Here is a 22880-nt window from a genome sequence, read left to right as displayed (position 1 = left end):
AGGAATGTTTCCCCTCTCAAGACTGTACATGGCCAGTTGCCCCATGGATGGTCTACACTGGGTGGCTTTCCTGGTTCCTTCATTCTGTCCTGTGCCACTACTCAAGAGACCTGGTTAGTATTTTTGCTGAGGTTTGGAGGGATGCGGGGCTTTTCCAGCATAGAGCAGAGCCAGTGACAACTGCCAAGGGCATTTGAGACTTCACTCCTGAAAATTACTTGGCTGCCTCCCCTCACAGGAGCGCCCTTCTTAGGCCCTTATATTTGTCACTCTCTTCTCAGCGTGTTTCTCTTGTCACTCTTTCCTTCCCTTTTCTGGTTGCCATCTTGAAAAGTCCAGTGACTTTTTCACACAGAACAGTGTAATTCTCCTTTCTTCACCCAAATCAGGTTTAGTGCTTAGCGATGCCCAAACTCACCAGGGATCTGGGGGACCTAGCGAGATTTAGGCATTAGTTTTTCTTTAGCCTATCCCTGGTCATATTCTTGGAAGCCCTCTCACCCTCTTACTGATGGTAAAACATCACAGGGTGGAGATGGGACTGGGCGGCTTCCTCTCATTCCATCTAGAGCGCCTTCTATGGGCAATACTTGTTACTGCATCTAGAGATGCAAGTCAGGCAAGACCCCACCTCCAGGAGTCCAGCCAAATTTAGCTGCACCCTTAAAAAATAATCAGTGCCAGTGAAGAGAGAGGGGAGGGGACCTTGGCTCTTTAGAGTGGTCAAAGCTCTTCAGGTGCGAAGGTCAAGGAGGTCTTCCTCTAGAGAGCAGCATTTGAAGGGGGTCAGATCAGATGGTTTCACTTGGGGACAAGCACGAGGCAGCCAACCAGGGTGATGTGTGTATGTGTGTGTGTGTTTCAAAAACCTCCCAGCTGCACATCTAACAGATTTCACCTAAACCAGCCTTGCTAAATCTCAAGCCCCATGAAACCCGTTTCTGCTATAATCTCTCTCTCTTATCTCTTCCTTGCCTTCCTTCCCCATTCTCCTCCCCCAAAGGATGGGAAATCTTCAAAGAAAAAGATGTGTCACTGTAAGTATACAGCCCAAGAAGTGGGCCAGATAAATTATTAAAACACATAAAAAGACAGTGAGTTGTGGGGCAGGAAGCTGGCAAAGGGCCGAGTGGCCACCCCAGGTGGACGGTGGGTTAGTGGCCCCTGGGGAGCCTCCCCCGAGAGCCCTGGACAGGCTGAGATTTCACCACTAGGCCCACCTCTTTGGTGACTCCCCCCAGGGCCAGGTACCTGGGGGTGGGGTGGGGGTGTCATGATTCCAGCAGCAAGTGAAGTTCTTTTTTCTTTTACTTTTTTAGGGCCGCACACGTGGCATATTGAAGTTTCCAGGCTAGGGGTCGAATTGGAGCTGCAGTTGCCAGCCTACACCACAGCCACAACAATGTGGGATCTGAGCTGAGTCTGCAAACTTCACCACAGCTCACAGGCAACACCAGATCCCCGACCCACTGAGCAAGGCCAGGGATTGAACCTTTATCCTCATGGATGCTAGTCAGATTCATTTCTGCTGTGCCACAACAGGAGCTCACAGCAGTGAGGTTCTAAGCGCCTGCTGGGCTGAGAAGAGCCAGGCTGAAGCGGGGGGCGGGGGGAAGGGGTGCTTTGTTTCTGGGCTGGACATTTGGGATTTACTTCCCCCAAGACTCATACTGGTAACTGCAGAGTTTTAGTTCTTGCTTTTATCTCTTTTTGAACTGTAAAAAGAAATTCCCAAGGGGGAGAGGGGATACTTTTTTCTCAGGCAAGAAGAAAGCCATGACTGCTTTAAGGAAGTCACCAACTTTCTGAGCACTGTGAGAAAGACCGCTCGGAGTTTCACTTTGATTTAGTTGCACCCTGGTACCAGTGGGGGGGGCGGGGGGTGAGAGAGACAAACAGCATCTCCAACCGAATTCCATTGCCTTTGGAGGAATCTGCAGGAAAACTCCTGCTCAGATTCAGACCCTTCCCTCTTACTTCTGATCCCTGTCATCCTGCTCTGTTTTCTATTTTCCTGCAGCTCAAGGATTCTCACTTTTCCACTACTGACGGTTGGGGCTGGATCATTCTTTGTTTGGGGTGTCTGTCCTATGAATTGCAGGATGTTCAGCAGCAGTCCTAGCCTCTACTTGCTAGACGCCTTCAGACATTTCCAAACGTCCCCTAAAGCACAAAACTGCCCTCAGTTGAGAACCGCTGCTGTAGCTGCTGACGTCTTCTAACTTACCACACTATCTGCCCATTCATTATGTTCATTGTTTCTTCTCTGTCTTCCTCCCACTGGAATGCAAGACCACAAGAGTGGGGATTATTTTGTTCGCGGATGGATCTTAAGTGCCTGAAACAGTGTTTGTTACATAGCTGGCACTGAATCAATATTTATTTCCAGATGAACGAGTTTCTTGCTAATGGTGGAATGTTAAGCTTGGACAGTGTTGGGACTGCCTGATATTGTGAAAACTACAGGTACAATGGAATCAGCAGGCTTGGGTTCAGTTCCTAACCAGGTCACTGACTCGCTGTGTGACCTTGGGCAAGTGACTTCACCTCTCTGAGCCTAGTGGGTTCCCTTCTTTGTAGAACAAGTACAAGTCTGCATCAGACAGTGGTTGTAAGAGCTGTACATGACTTAGGACAATGGCTGACATACAGTAGGTCAATTCTCTTTGTGGCTCCTCGGATCAAACCCAACTAGGATCCATGAGGATGTGGGTTCGGTCCTTGGCTTCGCTCTGTGGGTTACGGATCTGGTGTTGCTGTGAGCTGTGGTGTAGGTCACAGATGCAGCTCGGATCTCAAATGTTGCTGTGGTTGTGGGATAGACAGGCAGCTGCAGCTCTGATTAGACCCTTAGCCTGGGAACCTCCATATGCCAAGGGTTCGGCCCTAAAAAGCAAAAAAAAAGAACTGTAATATAAAATGGACAATAATATGAGTTCCTGTTATGGCTCAGCAGGTTAAGAACCCAACATAGTATCCATGAGGTTGTGGGTTTGATCCCTGGGCTCGTTCAGTTAACGTTCTGATGTTGTGGCAAGCTGTGGTATAGCCTGCAGCTACAGCTCTGATTTGATTCCCTAGCCTGGGAACTTCCATATGCTGCAAGTATAGCCATATTAAAAATGAATAAATAAAATGGACAATAATAATTTGGGGATGGTTTCAAGCACTCCTCAAATGAAACCAACCTGCTAAGAGCATTAAATATACCTGCTTATAAGATTAGCCTTCATTTCCACCCAAAAGTGTGTGTAAAAAGGAAGTTTGGACGATGGAAGTAAGACACTGCTGGATGAAGAGATTTATGACTCTAGAGGGCCATGCAGTTCCCAATAACCTTTTGAGACCTGTAGATGCTTCACAGTTATAATGTCCAAAACTGTAGCCACCAATCACACGTGGCCACTGATCACTTACAACGTGGCTTGTCTGGGTTGAGATGTGTTCTAAGTGTAAAACACACACAGAATTTTAAACAGTGCAAAACAAAGAATGTAAAATATCTCATTATATGTTGAAATTTTTGATGGGCTAAATAAAATCTATTAACATGAGTTTCATGTTTCTTTTGTTCTTTCTTTCTCTTTTTTTTTTTGTCTTTTTGCCTTTTCTAGGGCTGCACTCTTGGCACATGGAGGTTCCCAGGCTAGGCGTCTAATCAGAGCTACAACTGTCTGCCTACACCACAGCACCAGCAACGTGGGATCCCAGTCGCATCTGCAACCTACACCACAGCTCACGGCAATGCTGGATCCTTAACCCGCTGAGCAAGGCCAGGGATCGAACCCTCAACCTCATGGTTCCTAGTCAGATTCGTTAACCACTGAGCCACAACGGGAACTCCTCATCTGTTTCTTATACTTTTTTTTTTTTAATTTGGCTACTAGAAAGCTTAGAAATTACATATGTTGCTCACATGATCAGGAAGTGCTCTTCTAAGGAGTTGGCCAAAAGGGCAGAAATGAGCCTCCATTTTACAGACCAGAACACTGAGGCTTCTGCAGAGAATTCAGTGCAAGGGAGCCGAGCTGGTCTCCTCATTCCGATTGCATGGTTTTCTTTTCCCACGCCCAGACTGCCGAGTACTAGGACGAACTTAACAGGCCCACAGTGTCCTTAGCAGAGCAGGCGTTCTCTCAGAGAACCACAAAGGTAGAGTGGAACCCCTTGATGTCGCCCTCCCCTCCGCAGAGACCTCCCCAGACAAAACAAACAAGCCCTTGGGTCTGGCGAACGACAGCGGGGAGCGGAAACCAAGGAAGATCAAAGGCCCAGCGGTTACCCCCTTCCGGGCCGCACAGCTGGCAGCGTGCCCCGACCCCCGGCGGGCACCCACGGGCCCCTGGATGAGGACACAGAGCGATTGGCTGGCTACTCGTGGCTTTTGGACACTTGCAGCTGCTGGGAGTTGGCTGGACCCACAGCTGGCCGGAGGCGCAGTAGGGCTTCTCCAGAACAACCAAACCCAAACCCAGAGGTCGAGGGAGGGGAGGGGGCAGGCACGGGGTTGAGTAATAAGAGAACACTTTCTGCAAAAGTCAGGTCGTGCAAGACTGGGAGGGGCAAAGCAGCAGGGGCACAGAGCAGCGTCTCCTCTCCGACCTCAGTTTCATCACCTGTTAATTGGAGCCGCTGAGTCCTCCTCTCCGCTTCAAGGAAAAACTGAACTGAGGGATTGCACAGCACTGTTAGCGAGAGGATCGGTTGTTTTAAGAGAGGACCGGACCCAGCAGTACTCCTACTGGCCGGAGCTCCTTCACTTTCCCTCACCCCGGGTCTCCAATCCCTGGTCCCCAGCCCCCGGCGGGGTCAGAGACAGCAGCCTGGAGGGGGGCGCTGTGTCTAGTCCTGCAGCGCCTCTCCATGCTCCGCCCCCAGCTCGCCAGCCCCGCCCCAAGCCCTCCCCCTCTGCTGCTCGCCTCGCCTTTGATGCGCCGCGCCCGGCCAATGGGCGCGCGGGGAGGCGCGGGCAGCGGCGGCGGGCTGGGGGCACGGCGCGCCCGGGCGTCAGTCCGGTAGCGGCGGCGGCAGCAGGAAAGCGTCCCGGCGCCGCCTCGGGCTCCGCTCTGCTCTGAGGCTGCTCCGGGAGGAGGAGAGCGAGGCGAGGGGCTGCGAGCCGTAGGGCCCTCGGGCCGGGCGCATGGCTTAGGGACGCCCCCGCCCGCTGCACCCCCAGCATGGGGAAACTTCACTCCAAGCCGGGTCAGTGTCCCCGCCCGCGCGCCGGCCCCTTGCCTCCCGCCGCCCTCGCCCCCGCGACTGCTAACTCTCTGCCTCTCCTTTCTTTCCGGCTCCCGCCGCCGCCGCCGCCGCGCGCGATGTGCCTGCAGCCGCCGTGTGCAAGCGCAGGGAGAGCCCGGAAGGTAGGGGCGCGCTGGGCACCGACGGGGGGGACAGACTGGGAAGCACCGCGGGCGTCGGCGGAATGGCCTAACCCGCGGGGATCTTATTACCAGGGCCACCCTCATCCCCAACTCCAGCCACCGGTCTCACAAACCCGCTCTTGGGAGGAGACTTTGTGCCCCCAGCTCTGTCCCAGCTCTCTCCACCAGCAAGCCTGTGCTAGCTCCTCTGACCCTCAACCCCTCCTCTTGGAGTACCTCAACCCCGCGGTCACTGCACCCCCTTTTCAGACTCCCAAGCCCCCTCTCCAAGACCCTTGCCCCTTCTCTTTCCGGCCCTCGGCTCTCTGCCCCGAGATCTTGGCTCCTGCGCCCCCTGCACCCCCTCTCCTGACCCTCAGTTCCCCTCATCCCCTCACCCCATGTTCAGTGCGCGGGTTTTCCGACCCGCATCTCTCGCCTCCGCCGTTCTGGCCTGTGTCGCTCGCTCTTCGGTCCTGGGGTATTGCTTCCCCTTGGCTCTCCCCTCTGAGTCTCTGCTCTTGGGATTTCGCTGGACCCCCTTCTTCCGATTACCCGCGTCCCTCTCTCGGACTGTGCTCTGTTCTCCATACCATCCCAGTCCCGCCGCCTCTGCCTCGCCCACTCTTTCTCCCCTCTCTCCTTTCTTGGGTAACTTTCAGCCTAGGGGGCCAGACTCAGGGGCTTCCTGTCGTCCCCGCTCCAGGTGACAGCTTCGCAGTGAGCGCCGCCTGGGCTCGGAAAGGCATCGAAGAGTGGATCGGGAGGCAGCGCTGCCCGGGTGGCAGCTCCGGACCCCGACAGCTGCGGGCGGTGGGCACCGTTGGCAGAGGAACCCGGGTATGATTTCCATCTACCCTCCCCCTTCAACCTCAGAGCTGGGTCTCCATCCGCATCCCCAACTTTTAGCACCCTCTTGGCACAGCTTCTAAGTTCAGAAATCCTTCTCAGCTGTCCTTGCCCCATTGACATGACCCTGTACCCCCATGCCAGGGGGAACCTTATTGGTGACACAGGTGGCAGTCTTCTTTCCAGTTGGGGGCAGAGGGCTGTCTGGGGGGAAGGGTCCTAGCTGAGGAAGTGGTACAGGTCTGGTTGATGGGGAAGCTTGCTTGTTCTGGAGGGATTTGGGGGCTTGCTCTTGTTTCTGTGGCCAGCATGCAGAGGTGGATAGGGAGTTGGGGCTAGGGAGAGAGGAAAGGCATATTGGGGTGTCTGGGTGGAAGGCAGGACTGTGCTGGCCTCTGAATGTGTTCCAACTGTCTGTGGCATTCATCAGTCCCATCTGCCCTGGAACCCCAGTGGAGCAGGCTGTGATCTGGGAGGGGCAGGACTGGGTAGGGGGGTGGGGGGAGAGCCAGGAGACTCCTCCTTGGCCCACAAGGAGAGAGAGGGCCTCCTTCTGTTGCTGCCTGAGCCCACCCTCAGCCTTCACCCTGTGGGTCCCTGAGGTTAGATCTATTCCTACGGGAGCAGCAGATGTGACAGGGGAGTGAGTGAGTCCAGCCCCAGCTCCTGGCCTGGGACTGGTGTTCACAGATGTCCTATGGGCTCCAGAACTCTGCACAGGGCTTTCAGATGGTCTGCGTGGAACTCGAGCAAGCCAAGGATCAAAGGATGAATCAACTTTTTGATGTGACATTTAATTTTTTTTTTTTTTAAACTTAGAGGGGAGCAGACTGAGACTCGGGTCTGGTTAGTTCTTTGGTCTTGTCCATGGGCTGGGGAGGGGTGCGTGTGTGCGGGTGCATGCATGCAGGTGCGTGCGTGCGTGCATGCATGTATTTGAGTAGTGGGACCCAGGCAGGGTGCAGTCTGTTGCAGGGACCAGTGTTGGGAGGTGAGCCTGTGGATGAAGTCGCCTCTGGTGCATGTATGAAATACGCTCTGCATCTGGAAGAAGCTCCCATCTCCTCCTCCACTGCCACTGCTGAGCTGGGGGCTTTTCCGTCTCCATTTCTCTTCATCTGTTAGCTGGGCTGGACTTGGAGCTGTTGTCCCCTCGGAAAGGCCAAAACTTAGTGGGTGGGGGCACTGCAGTTGGAGAGCCTTTAAAAACAGAACTACCAACTTCCCTTTCTTCCCCCACCATGTCTAGTTTTTGATCTCTTTATTTATTTAAAGCCCAATGAAAATGATCCGATTTAGCCATATGAACAAATGCATTTGCAGCTCAAGACAGAGCCCAACTGAGTGGATTTCCATTAATCAAGTTTTGCGTTTTTTCGGCCTGTTTATTTTTACAAAGTATTCTTGTAGAATGACATTTATTTGCAGTCCCTTTTTTTTTTTTTTTTCCTTTCCTAAACTGCCAGGCAGCTTGCTCCATGCTTTAGGGGAAACTTGAAATACAGCGAGGGCTTACTTCAATTGACTTTTATCTTCAAAGCCATAACAAATGTTACCCGCATGTTTTTGGTGGGTCTCCTTGGCATCCAGTCCTGGAGGATGGGAGGGAGGAGGAAGGAAGGAGAGGAAAACAAAAGTCTGTCGTTTTTAATTAAATAGTAGTGTTCCCAGCAAGAGGAATGCGAGCCAGTAAAAGTTGCCATTGGGGGAAATGAGGGAGGGTGAGGAGGGGGCCCCAGCTTAAGTCTGTGGCTTTGGTGAAGTCACGGAATCTTGTTGAGGACTGGTTTCTTCCCCCAGCTGAGGACGGCATGGGAGGGTGCCTGCCCCCCTCCCTTCCTGCCCCCTCTCTCAGAGAAATGCTGAGGGGTCATTAGTGTTTGTTCAAAGCACTTTTGAAGATGTGAGACCCAGAGCCATCAGCCTGACATATGTTGGGTGGTGGAGGGTGGGCTCTGCCGTCCAAGATATTCAGGGGAGGGAGCCTCTGCTTCCTTGAGACTTGTGCTTGGTGTCTGGGACCCGGATGCCTGGGTTCCCACCACTCCCTGGCCTGGCCCCTGAGCCTGCAGCGCTGGGGGTGTAGGGGTGCAGTGAGTCTGCCTGGGGAGGAGGCGGGGTGAGCTCGAGGTGGGGGGGTGCTGCACTGCGGGGAGCCTGGGAGGTGATTTCAAGTGGTACCTGGGGGGATATCTTTTATCTTAGTAGTTACTTTTTTTTTTTTTAAACCAGAAAAAAAAAGTAGGTTATTAGACCCATGATTTCATGGATAATATTGCTTAGGATGAAGCTAAGTTGAAAGATACAGTTTAAAATCGATTCTGAGACACAATATTAGGTACAACGGGTCAAAACTGAGAATGGGAACAGGAATGTCCCACATTTGGGCAACATCGAGATACTGAACAGGGTAGCAAGTGGGCAACTCTCAGTCTGTTTTGTTTCCGTGATTTCCAAAAAGGGTGGCTCTAGGTTCTTGCGTTATCTCATCAGGATGTAGAAGGGCGTGGGCTCCAAAGGGTGCTGAGTGCCGAGCGCTAGCAGTGGTCCCCCCACCAGCCCCAGCCCCCACCTGAGGACAGCCTCTGTCTCCCCTCCATCACCTGGCCTTTCACCAAAGCGACGGGGGTGGGGGCACATTCGTAGCATTATTATCATAGCATTATTATTACTGCAATGATAACTACTATTTATTAAGTGACTGTATGTGCCAAGCACTTTGCTTACATTATCTTAATCCTCCTCAAAACTCTGTAAAAGTTGCCAGCCAGCTGGGGTGGACTCTGGTTTTCAACCTTTCTGGAGCACTTCCTAGGACAGCAGAAGCCGCGTGTGCGGTAAAGTCCTGCCCCACAGCACTTCCCCCTCAAGAGGGAGCTCGCCCACCTTCTGCAGAGCACTTGGGGACAAGACAGGTTGTGAGATAGGCGGAAGCACCAGGGCCCCTGCCTCTCTTCCTCTTCCTCCCTGAGGGGGGTCTCCGTAGCTCAGTAAATATTCAAGGTGGGTCTGAGTTGCATGCAAGATCCTGGGAGGTGAGAGGGTGACCTGGCTGGCACCAACCCATACCTGCCCTCCCCACACACCAAATAAATGAGGTCAGTTGTGGTCACAATAGCTTGTCCCCCTCGTTCGTGTGAGCCATCTGGCCTTGGTCTGCCTTAACTAGCTCATCTGCAAAATGGGCGCAATAACGTGCTCCTCCCTGGCCGGGTTCTGGCCGATAAGACTTCCTAGAGGGTAGAATCTGGGGAGAGAGGCCCTGGTCGGGGTGGAGGTGGGGGCCCAGATTATGAAATAAGAGCCCCACCCCCCCATACTCTCTAGCCTTCACTCAGAGGGACACCGGCTAAGGCTTCTGCCCTTTCAGTGGGTACATGATGCACTTCAAGGAAACCCAGGCTTGGAGGAAAAGACACACGAGACATGGGAGGTACCCGACTACTTACGAAAACGGAATACGTGAACCCTGGATGCCGGACATCCAGGGGCTGAACGCTTGGAACGTAACATAAGCATAATAATCTCCGCGATTCCAGGAGGCTATTAGCAACCCGAAGCAGCAATAGGCAGTTCCAAACGAAAACCGATTGGGAAGGTGAGATCTGAAAACTCTCGTGGGAGAAATGGAAAAGCCCCGTAGGTGGATGGAGTAGCATAAGGGACACAGAGTTGCTGCTGGGAGACCGCGCAGAGGAGCAGAACCTGGGCGTCTGTGAATGCTCCCGTAGCCTGGACGTGCACGTGTATATATGAATCTGTGCAACCGGATTTGAGACCGTTTCCACCCCCCCCCCCCCGCCACTGCCCCCGTTTGGCCCCTTTGTTCTTTTATGGCAGAGCTGCCTGGGGAAGCAGGCGGGGAGCTGCGGTGCAGGCAAGCCTGCCTCTGGATCAAAGGTGGCTGCCAGGCGGTTGGGTAATTTGATGAGGGGGCACCTCGTGCATTTGGATATTGGGGGAAGGCGGGGAGGGTGCAGGCCCGGTGGGAGCCCGCGGGGACGTGTGGGGCTGGGTGAGGAGAGTGGAGGCCCGCCCAGCTGCTGCCTGAGTGCTGGATTCCAGGGGAATTACCCTTGAATGATACCAGTTGGCACAATTAAAAGGCCCCATGTCTTCACCATATGGAACGTGTTAGGCCTCCTTACGTGGTTTCAAAGCTATGTGCCGGGAGGTGGACTTGACATTTGAGGTAAAGCATAAATTAAATATTTGGTGTTTCAGAATTAAAAGATGATTTGCTTTGAGGCTGGTGGAGGCGTTCGGGCCTCCGCTGGCTGGCTTCTTCAGGTTCTCCAAGGACTGTCCCCTCCGCCCGTGGCACCCGGGCCGGCTTCTTCGCCCCACCTGGACCCTGGGGATTGGGGAGGAGATCCGGGCAAGCTGGAGCTGGGCAGAGTGCCAGGTGTGGCTTCTGGTTTCCCGTAGGTCTGGGTCCCTCAGGATGATGGGTGGTGGGCCAGGGTGTCCTATTCTGGGTGCTCTGGTAGGGGCTTCAAGGACTGGCTTCCTCTCCCTACGAAACTTTTCTTCTTGGAGAAGGACACTGGTTCCTCGAGTCAGGCTGCGTGCGTGTTCTGTTCCCTCAAACTCAGAAACAGACCCTCTGCGTTCACATCCTGTACAAACTGTCCAGAAACTCGGGATGGAGGTGGGGCGGGGGGCGCTAAACCAGGAGACAACCAGGGCACGTCCCACCAGCTCCTAGAACTCGGGGGAGTGTTCCATCCCCTCACCCAGTGTGGTGTCAGGAGTGAGGAGAGAAGGTGGGCGATGGATGGATGGAGTATATTCCTCCTTATACCAGGAAGCTCGGGCACCAGGCTCGGGGGTCAGACTGTCCCTTTGAGGGCTTAAAGCAGCAAGGCTGGGTGTTCCCGTCATGGCTCAGTGGTTAAAAAATCTGACGAGGAACCATGAGGTTGTGGGTTCCATCCTTGGCCTCGCTCACTGGGTTAAGGATCCAGTGTGGCTGTGGCTGTGGTGTAGGCTGGCAGCTGCAGCTCTGATTCTCTCCCTAGCCTGGGAACCTCCATATGCTGTGGGTGTGGCCTTAAAAAGACAAAAAAAAAAAAAAAAAAAAAGAGCAGCAAGGCTGAGTGTCAGCAATTGAAGAGTCATGTTCTGAGGACTGTATCTTCCTATGGTGTCCCCCAGGGTACACAGTGGCACTCACAATACATGTGCTGAATGAATGAACGAGTGAAAATAGATTAGGTCGCCATCTCTGCCTCTTCCTCCCCCAGTTTCTCTTTCCCAGCCAGGTGGAGGCGGAAGCAGGAATAAATGGAAGGGTGCAGTCAGGCCTTTTCTTTCAGGCCCTTGGCTATTTTTTTTTGTTTTGTCTTTTTGTCTTTTTAGGGCTGCACCCATGGCATATGGAGCTTCCCAGGCTAGGGAGAGAATCCGAGCTGCAGCTGCCAGCCTACACCACAGCCACAGCAACGCAGGATCCGAGCTGCCTCTGTGACCTACACCACAGCTCTCGGCAATGCCAGATCCTTAACCCACTGAGCGAGGCCAGGGATCGAACCCGCGTCCTCATGGATACTAGTCGGGATACATGTTAACCACTGAGCCATGACGGGAACTCCAGGCCCTCAGCTATTAATTGTGGTCAGTAATGAATGGTTTTGAATGCTGGCTTCCTTAGCTGTGCCAGGCCTTGGGGCAGATCAAAGGGCTGGGTGCCTGTCCTCCTGTCGCTTCCAGTCTAATCAAGGAGACAAAGAATAAGCATGCCCAAGCACCTGTTAACAGACTGCAACGCTGGGGAGAAGCTGAGACAGAAGGAACATGCAGGGAGGGGGTGGCATCTGGGTGGGGAGAGCTGGCTGAGTCCCCTGGCTCGTTAGCGTCTGTGGACAATGCATGGGTTGGGTTGGGCCCTCGAGAGGGGACGGTCGCTGCAGGTTGGCGGCCTGGGTCTCTCTCCTGGTGCTCATGGTTTCTGAAATGCACCCCTCCCCCACCACTGTTCGTCTCTTAGTGGCACGTGTATGCTACCTGTTCCCCTGGACAGGTGGGCGGGATGGAGCCAGGCCGGCAGCCAGTCTGCCTCCCCAGCCACCAGCACGATCCCTGGAGCTGATTAGCCTGCAATGTCCTGTGCAGGGACTTGGGGCAGTATTCCAGCTCTTTGGGTGGGAGTGGTGGCCCCCACTGCCCTGTGGGGGAGGAGGGTCGGCTGTAGCCCAGGGACAAGAAGCCTGTTCCAGAGAGAGCCCATCCTGCCCCAGAGCTGCTGTGAACCTGTGGCTGAGAGAAGAGGGTCCCTTGGCTCCGTTTGCCAGATGCGTCTGAGGAAGGGGAGTGCAGCCTGACCCCGTGGGCCAGGGGCATTGCCCCCGAGGGGGGACTGTGGGCATGGGGGAGACAGGGACCCCTCAATCCTCTTAGCTCAGGGCTTCTTGTAGCCTCCCTCCGCTCAGCTCCCTGGCTGGAGGTTCACAACTTTGGAATTTTTAGGTCGCCTGTTGGATTCCAAAGCAGGCACTTCCGGCCGCCTCCCCGACTTCCCTCTCTCTTTTCCACTCACACATGTTCTTTTCGTGGCTCTTGTCGCCACCAGACATTCTTTCTCTTCCTCTCTGAGCCCTCTCTCTCTCTCTCTCTCTCTCTCTCTCTCCCCTCCCTTCCCCTCGCCTCCTCCCTCCCCTCCCCTCCCCGAGGAAGGAAAAAATTCAGACTCTCACAAACAAAATATCTGCCATTCCATCCGAGGGAGAACTGAGGCAGGAGCCCAGAATATCCTGGAAGAAATGCCAGAGAGCGCTGAAGGCCTCAGTTGTTTAATCTGGAAGGCAGTCTTTGATGTCACTGCGCTCCGTTTATCCTGGGACGCTGCCTGCTTCTTTATGGCCGGCTTCAGACGCTGCGCATGAAGAATGGCCCAGTGCCTTCAGGAGCTGGAGGAAAAGCCTGATCCCTCCCCAAAGGGCAGGCCTGGTGATGCTGCGGCTCCTGCCAGGCTCAGGTGGGGCGGAGAACCTTTTCCAAACAAGCATTTCCAGAGACATAAGTAATTCTTTGATAACTTCCCAGGGAAGCAGAGAGGGCTGTTTATCCATGTGGGTACCCGTCACGGGGCTTTGGGAGGGAAGCCTCAGGCCCAGCCGCTGAAGTCATCCTTAGCCCCAAAAGGGTGGCGTGTGGAGCTCTCCCCAGGCAGCTCTGCCCACTGGGGTGCGTCTTGGATGGGTGTGTGTTTAGAGGGCTCTGAGGACTTGCTCTGGGCTTCACTTTCCTTCCTGGTTGAGCCATGTGGGCTGTGTGTGGCCTGTGTGTGGCTGACGCCTTTCAGAGGACCCCAGCATACTGGGTGGGCTTCAGATTGGTGTGGCATCAGCTGAAGCGTCTCTGGGCCTCAGATCTTCCAGCTGAGAAGTCGGGTAAAATCATTTATTATACTTTAGCAATTGTGTATTGCATATATTCTATTCGAGTCATTCATGCATCTGTGCCATAGGAATTGAGCCAGGCATCAATTGCTCTGTCAGCAGAGCATGATCCTTGTTTTCATGGGGATTACACCCTAGTAGGAAAAGATAAGTATTTTTAAAAAACAAATTGCACAATCTCCGTTGTGATTTGTGCCTCAAAGGAGAAGACCGGGTTCTTTGAGAACATTTAATGGGAATCAGACCTAATCCGAGTGGCTGTTCATTCCGCAGATAGTTGAGTGTGGTTAGGATGTTGTGGAAACTGTGAGAAATAGGGCATAGTTCCTGCCTCACAGAACTTAGAGTTTAGTGGAACTAAACTTTCATCTTTGCCTCTCATCTATTTTTCTTATCTTATTGCATTGGTTAGAATCTCCTCTACTGTTTAATAACCATTAAGCATGATGTTCCTTGTGCATCTAGTTAAGAAAGCTGTCTTCGTCACCTGGCTTACTAAGATTTTTAAAACCAGGAATAATTATTGAATTTTATCCAAGGCTTTTGGGGTGTTGGATGGAGCTGACGATTCTTTGCTAATATAATGTATGATTTTGACGCATGATTTATATGGCTTACTGTGTGCCCAGCGTTACAACCACTTTACAATTTGAGTCCTCGCAACTACCCTCTGAAGCAGGTACTATTATTATCCCAACTTTACAGATAGGAACTACGGGCACAGAATTACTTATTCTATTGCCATCCGCACCCCCTTCCACTCCCCACCCTCTCTGTCCTGCTCCGTGCCCAGATTTTCTAGCGTTCAATTTTCTTTGCTAGATTTTCTAATGTTCAACTTTCCTTCCTTGCATTCCCAAATGAAATGCTTCTGTGCTGCAATAGATTGCTGCTTTAAAATGTTGCCGTATTTGGTTTGCTAATATTTTACTTTGCATTGATATTCGTGTTAGACTGGCTCATAGTTTGGGAAGGTAGATCCTGAATAATGAAGACGACAGTGTTAAGGGAATATTAGCGGATGCTCTGGGGGCTCTGAGAGCCTATAGCAGGGGGTGCCGACTGGTGCAGTGTCAGCGGTGGTCTCAAAGGAGCTGTGATTTAAGGCCAAAGGTGCATGGGGGAAGGGTGGTGAGCAAGGCAAGGGAAGAGGACTCATAACAGCCCTAGGAGGGTTTGCTGGGCAGACCGGCTACACATGAGAAAGCCCGGTAGCGAAGAGGTCGGTTTGTTTGAGATGCTCCTTGGCATTTAGTTGGCTGAAGAGGAGTCACAGCCTGGGCCTGGGAGCTTTCTTAGGCATGTTGTGGAGCTTGGTCTTTGTCCAGAGGAGCAGACCATTGTGTGCGGGGTCAGCAAGACAGAGGTGAGCCCCGAGATCTGGGAGAACTTCTGCGCCACAGGTGCGGCCAAAACACAAAGACCCCAAAGATGGCAAGACTGAGGCCAGGGGTCAGCATCTAAAGGGCCTCCCAGGGCCAGAGAAGTCATAGTAATGAACTCAGCAGGAAGACCCCTGGGAGGTGCGGGGACAGGGGTGCCCCGGGGAACACCTATCCTGGGTCAAGGGAGCAGCGCCCTGCAGCTCCAGCCAGCTGTTGCCCTGTGGGAATGGGGCCCTGGTGTTGCCACATCTTCTGATCATTGAGAGAATCCAGCCATCTGGATTCTTATGTGAGAGATTTTCTAATTAAAACATTTATTGTCAGCCACATAAAATTTTTCAAAAACACTTCTTTGGGTGGACCCAGACAACTTGATTTGGCCTGGCTTGTGATTGTTTAGACCTTCAAGATTTGGGTGGGGTATGACTAAGTTAGTGGTAATAGTACATATGAGTGGACAGTGAAGCTTCCTGATGGGAATTCCTGTTGTGGCTCAGCAGAAGTGAACCTGACTAGTGTCCATGACAACCCAGATTTGGCTCCTGGCCTCCCTCGGTAGGTCAAGGATCCAGCATTGCTGTGAGCTGTGGTGTAGGTCACAGAGACGTAGCTTGGATCCCACATTGCTGTGGCTGTGGTGTAGGCTGGCAGGTACAGCTCCAATTCAACCCCTTGCCTGGAAACTTCCATATGCCGTGAGTGTGGCCCTAAAAAGCAAAAAAAAAAAAAAAAGAACCTGATGCTTTACATGCTTTCTTTGCACGTATTACTCCCCTATGTGCAGATGAGGAGCTGGGCTCAGCAAGTTAAAGTCCTGAGCCCAGCAAGGGAGAGCCACGTTCAGGCTGCCTCCAAGGCAGAGGGTACAGCCCAAGCCAAGTCTAGGTTCTGGGGAGTCGGGGATAGTATGTTTCACTTGGGTGGGGAACAAGATGGGAGGGCAGGTGGGCTAAGTATGTAGAGATGTGGTTTGAGCCTCTTTATACTGAGGCCCAGCCTGTGCACACAGTAGGTGTCAGAAGTGTGATTAGAGTGTTCAGAGTCAGACTTCTGGGGGCCAGTCCCAGTTGCACCTCTCCCCATCCAGGTGGCCTTGGGCCATGTGATGGCTCGTTGCTCATCCTCAGCTTTTGCATCTGTCAAATGGGTGGAATCGTCGTTCCTACCTCGCTGAGCTGTTTGAGGGAAATGGGTTCATGCTGGCAAATCAGAGAGAATTAAAGAGACGTCATTCTTCCTCTTGAAGCTTTCTGGTGTGGTTAGCTGATGATCACCCAGATGCGAGCTAAGTGCAAGGAAGAAAAAGAACAGGGCAGAAATTGAGGAGGAGTTCTACTTTGGACTGGGGAGTTGCTGAGAGCCAAAGCATAAATAGCCAGGAGCTGAAAGGTTTGGAAAAAGCACCTCGGACAAAGGGTTTGGGAAGTGCAAAGATCAGGAGGCACAATTGGCAAGAGTGTCTTCACCCCATTTCTGGGATCTGACTTAGGACCAGAATCCAGTCTCTGAGACGTTTGGACAGAAATGCAGGGTCCACCATTTGGGGTGGGTTGCACCTGGGGATTTGGGGCAGTGGCGGGGATCCTATATGTTACAACCTGTTTTGAGTCCTTGTCCACTCAAATTATCCCTTTTTTTCACCCATCTCTCATTACTCCAGCTTCTCTCCTTTCTGATCCCACCAAGTAGTGTCAGCTCAGTGCTGATTGGCTGGCCTGCTCTGTGCTGCCCAAGGCCTTGGCCTTGAGCTTGAGTATGTAAGGAGCCGGGGCCCTGGAGAGGATGGGGCAGAGCCTAAAGGGCCCCTGTCAGCATGAGGACCTGGCCACCCTCAGGCCACAGTGAGGCTAGGGAAGACCAGAACTTTCCAAGTGGGCTCAGGGCCCAGGGTGTGTCTCTAACTCCAGAAGTCTGCACAGGCCAGCGGGCCCCTCACACAGAGGCTTTGCCTGATGGCAGCTCCATGGAGTGGCTTTGGGGGCGCTGCTTCAGCGTGCTGGAGGCCATTCCACACCCGTCGTGGCACAGTGGTTCACGAATCCGACTAGGAACCATGAGGTTGCAGGTTCGATCCCTGGCCTCATTCAGTGGGTTAAGGATCCAGCGTTGCCGTGAGCTGTGGTGTAGGTTGCAGACGCTGCTCAGATCCCTCGTTGCTGTGGCTGTGGTGTAGGCCAGCGGCCACAGCTCTGATTAGACCCATAGCCTGGGAACCTCCATATGCTGTGGGAGCGGCCCAAGAAAAGACAAAAAGACCAAAAAAAAAAAAAAAAAAAAAAAAAAAGGCAAAAAGATGATGTCAGAAAACTACTGTAAACTAGGAATGAGGTTGATTTTTCAGTGGGTTCAAGGAGCATGCGTCTTTCTCCTCTGCTTTGGAATTCCCAGTCAGCCCACTGCCTCAGTCAGTCATAGGTACATGCTTCCTTTCTGCATGTTCTGTGGCTACAGCCTCAGTGTGGCTATTAAGTGCCTACTGTATGCTAAGCCCGGTGCTGAACTATAGATACAGCATTTGAGTATCTGCTCTGTGCCAGGCCCTGGGCCAAGAGCTGTTCCTACCACTCAGTTCTCACAGCCTCATTATGAGGCAGGTACTATCATCATCCCCGTTTTACTGCTGGGGAAACTGAGGCTTTAAAGAAATCCACCTTCTTGCCCAAAGTCACTTGACTCGGAAGTGGGTCCTCCTCTAGCAAGATTCAAATTCAGGTCAGTCTGATTTTAGAGCTGTCATTATGGGCGAGGTTGCCCCCCCTGCACTTAAGCTATGTTATAACCCCATTCATGGCTCATGGAAGCAGGGTAGTAACCATCATTTTAAAAAGTGAAATAGGGAGTTCCCATTGTGGCACGGCGGAAACGAAAACCGACTGGTATCCATGAGGATGCGGGTTCAGTCTCTGGCCTTGCTCAGTGGGTTAAGGATCCAGCGTGGCCATGAGCTGGGGTGTAGATCACAGACACAGGTCAGATCCTGTGTTGTCGTGGCTGTGGTGTAGGCTGGCAGCTGTAGCTCCTTTTTGACCCCTAGCCTGGGAACATCCATGTACCTCGGGTGCAGCCCCCCCCAAAGAAAAAGTGACATAGAGGGAGTTCCCTGGTGGCCTAGTGGTTAAGGATCTGGCATTGTCGTTGCTGTGGCGGTGGTTCAGTCCCTGACCTGGAAACTTCTGTATGCTGCTAGGAAGGCCAAAAAAAAAAAAAAAAAAAAGAAAGAAAGAAAGAAAGAAATAGAAAAAAAATTAAAATATGAGAGAACATCCTATATAGTAAGAGTAAATATTGCTTTCAGTTTAGTTTATAGCATTGGATACCCATGTCTATAGAAGATAGATGGATAGATTTGGATATAGATATAGACATGGGTGTCCACACCAAGAGATAGATCTAAGTCTGTATGTATCTAAAAACACATCTATACCCAAACCCATATGAAGAGTCCCATTATAAAACATTCGGAGTCACTATCAGAATGTTAGAAAATAGTGGTGTTTGGCCACTGGCGCAGATGCTGAGTCCAAATGCCTAGTTTTAAGACATAGCTCTGTTTTGCACTAGCTGTGTGACCTTGGGCAAGTTACCTAACCCCTCTGTGCCAAAATTGTCTTTCTTGGCTTCGAGGCTTTTTTGGTTTGTTGACTTTCTGGTCTGAACAATTCTTCTAGGATTGCCTTGGGTGCTGTCTTGCTCACCCACTCCGTTTGCTTAGGGCATGAAGAGGGCCTCTGGGGGACCCCCATGTCCTCTCAGCTTGAACATGACAAGTAGCAGCTGCATCCTGGCAAGAATACATGGCTGAATCTTTCTGGACAGAACACTATTTTGGGAACCCTGAGCCTGGAGGTGTTCCCAGCTTAGCTATTAGATATCTACTGTGACCTCTCCTGGCCTTTGCTTCCTCCTCTCAGAGTGTAGTATAGAAAAGGTATAACAAAGGCGTCTTTTGCTGTATAACAAATTATTCCAAATTTAGTGACTTAAGTCCTTTTTTTTTTTTTTTTTTTTAGGGCCACACACCTGCAACATATGCAGCATATGGAAGTTCCCAGGCCTGGGGGGGTGGGGAATCAGCTGCAGCTGCTGACCTACGCCGCAGCCACAGCAACACCAGATCTGAGCTGCATCTATGACCTACACCACAGCTCATGGCAATGCTGGATCCTTAACCCATTGAGCAAGGCCAGGGATCAAACCCGCATCTTCATGGATACTAGTCAAGTTCGAGCCACAACGGGAACTCTTGACTTTATCATTTTTTAATCCGTTTAAGATTATGTGTTTCGGGCATGGCTTGACCGGGACAACTTAACTGCAGTTCCACGTAGAACAGCTGAGTTGGCTCCAACAGGGAGGGGCCCATTGCACAGCTCCACTTGGCGCATCTGTCTGGGGCCTCAGTTCTCTTCTAGGTGGCCTCGCCATGTGGTTAGCTTGGGCTTCCTTGTAGTATGGCAGTCACAGAGGAACCAGACTTCTTATGGCTGGCTTCCCCAAAGTGCAAAAGTGGAAACTGCCAAGCCTTCTTAAGCTTTAGGAGGCCTGGAGTTGGCAATGCCACACTCTCTTGGTTAAAGCAAGTCACAGGATCCAGCCCAGGTTTAGGGGAGGGGACATACTGGGAGGTGGGATTTATTCAGGCCGTCGAAGTAGTCTGCTAGAGAGGGCGTGGTCTCCTGGACGAAGCTTCTGGACAGACTGAGTAAGAAAAAGGACGGAAAGGTGTCCATTGGATTAAGGGCCCTGGTGGCTACAGTCTGGTGTGGCTATTTTGGTGGAATGACAGCAGAGGTGAGACTGCTCTGAGTCCCAAAGGAACCAAGGAACGCTTGCCCAGGAGCACACACTTGTAAGAACAGCATATTATTATTTAGCATATTAGCATATATGCTAATATTATTATTTAACATGTAATAGCATATTATTATTATTTATTATATTTATTATTATGTAACAGACCACATTATTTAGAAGAGGGAAAGTTTATAACCACTCAAATAGCCATCACCAGGAGACAGACTGATCAACAGTGGGTGGTGCAGCCGTTTCGTGGATCTCTTTGCAACTGGGAAAACCGGGTTGAGTGAGGGCTGCAAGCGGATGTGAAGGAGGCCCTGAGATGCTGTCAAATGAGCAAAGCAAGAGCAGAACATCCGTATAATGTGGTCCTGGTTTTTGCGGTATACAAAAGTCCATTCAGGCCTATGTCTACACATTTGCAGGTGCATGTAGAAAGATCTGGAATGATACACTGTCAAAGTCTGTTTCCCTGGGGAATGGAGTGGTGGGAAGCGGTAAGGAGAGAAGGAATTTCACTTTTCACATCAGACATGTCTACGTTGCTTGGCTTTTTTTTTTTTTGTAATTTTCTTTTTCTCTTTTTTGTTTTTCTTTTTAGGGCCAAACCACTGGGATATGGAAATTCCCGGGCTAGGGGTTGCATTGGAGCTGCAGCCATCAGCCTACGCCACAGTCACAGCAGTGCGGGATCCAAGCTGCAACTGTGACTTACATGGCAGCTCCAGGCAACACTGGATCCTTAAGCCACTAAGGAAGGCCAAGGATCAGATCCACATCCTCATGGATACTAGTTGGGTTCTTAACCTGCTGAGCCACAACAGAAACTCCTACTTTTTGTAACTGTCGAAGAGCCAATGCATCTTGTAAGAGAATGAGAAATGAGCAAAGAGCGGATGTGTGCAGCTGTAAGGACAAGCTTCCCTGGAAGGGGTGGCGAGAGAAGATGGTAGCTGGAGGCAGTGGGTTTTGGGAAGGACTCAGAGTGTAGCCAGAGAACGAGCAGCACAGCTTCTGCCTCGTGGCAGGTTCTCAGTCACTGCTTCTGTCCCTGTGCCGTTCCCGTGGCTGAGGACCCTCAAACCTATAAGTGGTTTGAGAAGTTTGCAGGCAGTTATGGATTCCTGGCCTCTTTTGCAAGACCAGCCAGGCCCTTCCTTTTATAACAGGAAGGAGAGAGATATTCTTTAACAAAGGTATCTAGCCTAGCGCTAGAACCTTCTATGATGATGGAGATGATCTGTCTTCTAGAACCTTCTATGATGATGGAGATTCTCTGTCTTCTAGAACTTTCTATGATGACAGGGATGCTCTGTCTGAACTGTCCAGGTTAGGTTCCTGGAGCCATTGAGCCCTTGCAGTGTGGCTCCTGCAACTGAGGAACTGAATTTTAAGTATATTGTGTTTGAATTAATTTAAGTGTAAATTTAAACAGCCACATGGGGCTAGTGGCTTCTGCCTGGATTGCACAGCTCTGGACCAGTGGGGCAATGCCTCAGGCTAACCCCCGACCCTGAGGGGGCGGAAGGGGTTATTTGCTGACAGTGGTGTTGGAAGCACAGCTCTGCCCCCACTACACACCGGTGAAACCCTCCTTGGGGCCTTTTCAGAACCTGCTCCTTGGAGGCCTGGCTTCCCCTCAAGCTTGGAGGGAGGAAGCCCAGGCTGGCCACTGCTGGGGTCAGTAATGAGAAGAATGGTGCGTCTCCAGTATGGGTGGCTTGGGGAATTGGGGCCTTCTTAGCCTTTTTTTTTTTTTTTTTTTTTGCCATTTCTTGGGCCACTCCCACAGCATATGGAGGTTCCCAGGCTAGGGGTCTAATCGGAGCTGAAGCCGCCAGCCTACACCACAGCCACAGCAATGCAGGATTTGAGCCGCGTCTGCAACCTACACCACGGCTCATGGCAACGCCGCATCCTTAACCCACTGAGCAAGGCCAGGGATTGAACCCACAACCTCATGGTTCCTAGTCGGATTTGTTAACTGCTGAGCCATGACGGGAACTCCCTTCTTGGGCTTCTTAACCTTGGAGGGCCTGCTTGGCATCTGCTTCTGGGCTTCGTGGGTGAGGACTGGTCCCCTTGGCTCTGGTGTGAGGGGCTGGAAGGCAAAACCCATTCCTGGGGCTGGGGCTCAGCACAGAGTGGGGCCAGCTTTTCTCCAGTAGGAAGAGCCAGCAGTCAGCCTGAGCTTTATGGTTTACAGAGCCTTCCACACAGATTTTTTTTTTTTTTTTGGAATTCTTTCTTTATTTTAATGATTTTTAATTTTTTTCCATTATAGCTGGTTTACAGTGTTCTGTCAATTTTCTACTGTACAGCCAGGTGACCCAATCACACATACATATATACATTCCTTTTTCTCACATTATCATGCTCCATCACAAGTGGCTAGATGTAGTTCCCAGCTGCACAGAGACTGGTCAGGTATTGACGCTTTGCAGAAACCTGGCTAGGATCAGTCAGTAGGACTACTCTGGGGAAACTGAGGCCAGACTGCAGAGTCTATGAGCCAGGTCCTGTGTGGCCCACTGCTGTGTCCTCAGGGCCTTTTGCACCACTTGGCATGTGACAGGTGCTCAAGGAACATTTGCTGGGTGGATGGGGCTCAGAGGGGCCTGGCAGCCTGGCCAGAGGGCTGTCCCTCCAAATCCAAATCCCCACCTCCTTTTGGCCTCTGCTTGTCTCCCCTCTCCTTCATAAAAGGCCTCACCACTTTGCTTTTGGTAAATGAAATGCACATGGTAAAAAAAATTATCTATATATCAAAACAGTACTAAAGGGTATATAATAACAAGGAAGCCACTTTCCACCTCTACCAATACCACTGGCCTCCCCGCATCCCTCTTCCAAGGCATCTGCTTTTTCTGGTTCCTGGAGGTGCTTCTAGCCGTGTGCCGGAAGTTCATACCAACACGCATCCACCAAGCATGTTAACTACATTAGAAGCCCTGTTGGCCAACAAGACTGGGGTGTAGTTCCTTGCATGTCGCAGTGGAAATGAATCCAACTAGGAACCACGAGGCGGCGGGTTTGATCCCTGGCCTCGCTCAGTGGGTTAAGGGTCCGGTGTTGCCGTGAGCTGC

The 22880-nt window shown here is 51.8% G+C and overlaps 1 protein-coding gene across 1 annotated transcript in view; it reads left to right on the top strand.

Moving 5' to 3' along the window:
* Positions 1-5009: 5009 nt before the first annotated feature.
* Positions 5010-22880, top strand: part of NKD1 (NKD inhibitor of WNT signaling pathway 1) — a 95904-nt gene continuing 78033 nt past the window's right edge. Inside the window, exons 1-3 of the mRNA XM_021094196.2 lie at positions 5010-5202; positions 5331-5363; positions 6070-6203. Of these exons, the coding sequence (XP_020949855.1) occupies positions 5178-5202; positions 5331-5363; positions 6070-6203 (192 nt within the window). The 5' untranslated portion in view covers positions 5010-5177. The remainder of the gene's footprint in view (positions 5203-5330; positions 5364-6069; positions 6204-22880) is intronic.

The sequence above is a fragment of the Sus scrofa genome, chromosome 6, assembly GCF_054392235.1.
Source record: "Sus scrofa isolate SSC_HxYL_T2T_F1_AM1 chromosome 6, Sscrofa_HxYL_maternal_Yorkshire_Landrace_v2.0, whole genome shotgun sequence".
NCBI classification, from domain to species: Eukaryota; Metazoa; Chordata; class Mammalia; order Artiodactyla; family Suidae; genus Sus; species Sus scrofa.
This window is presented reverse-complemented; position numbering and strand designations above follow the sequence as displayed.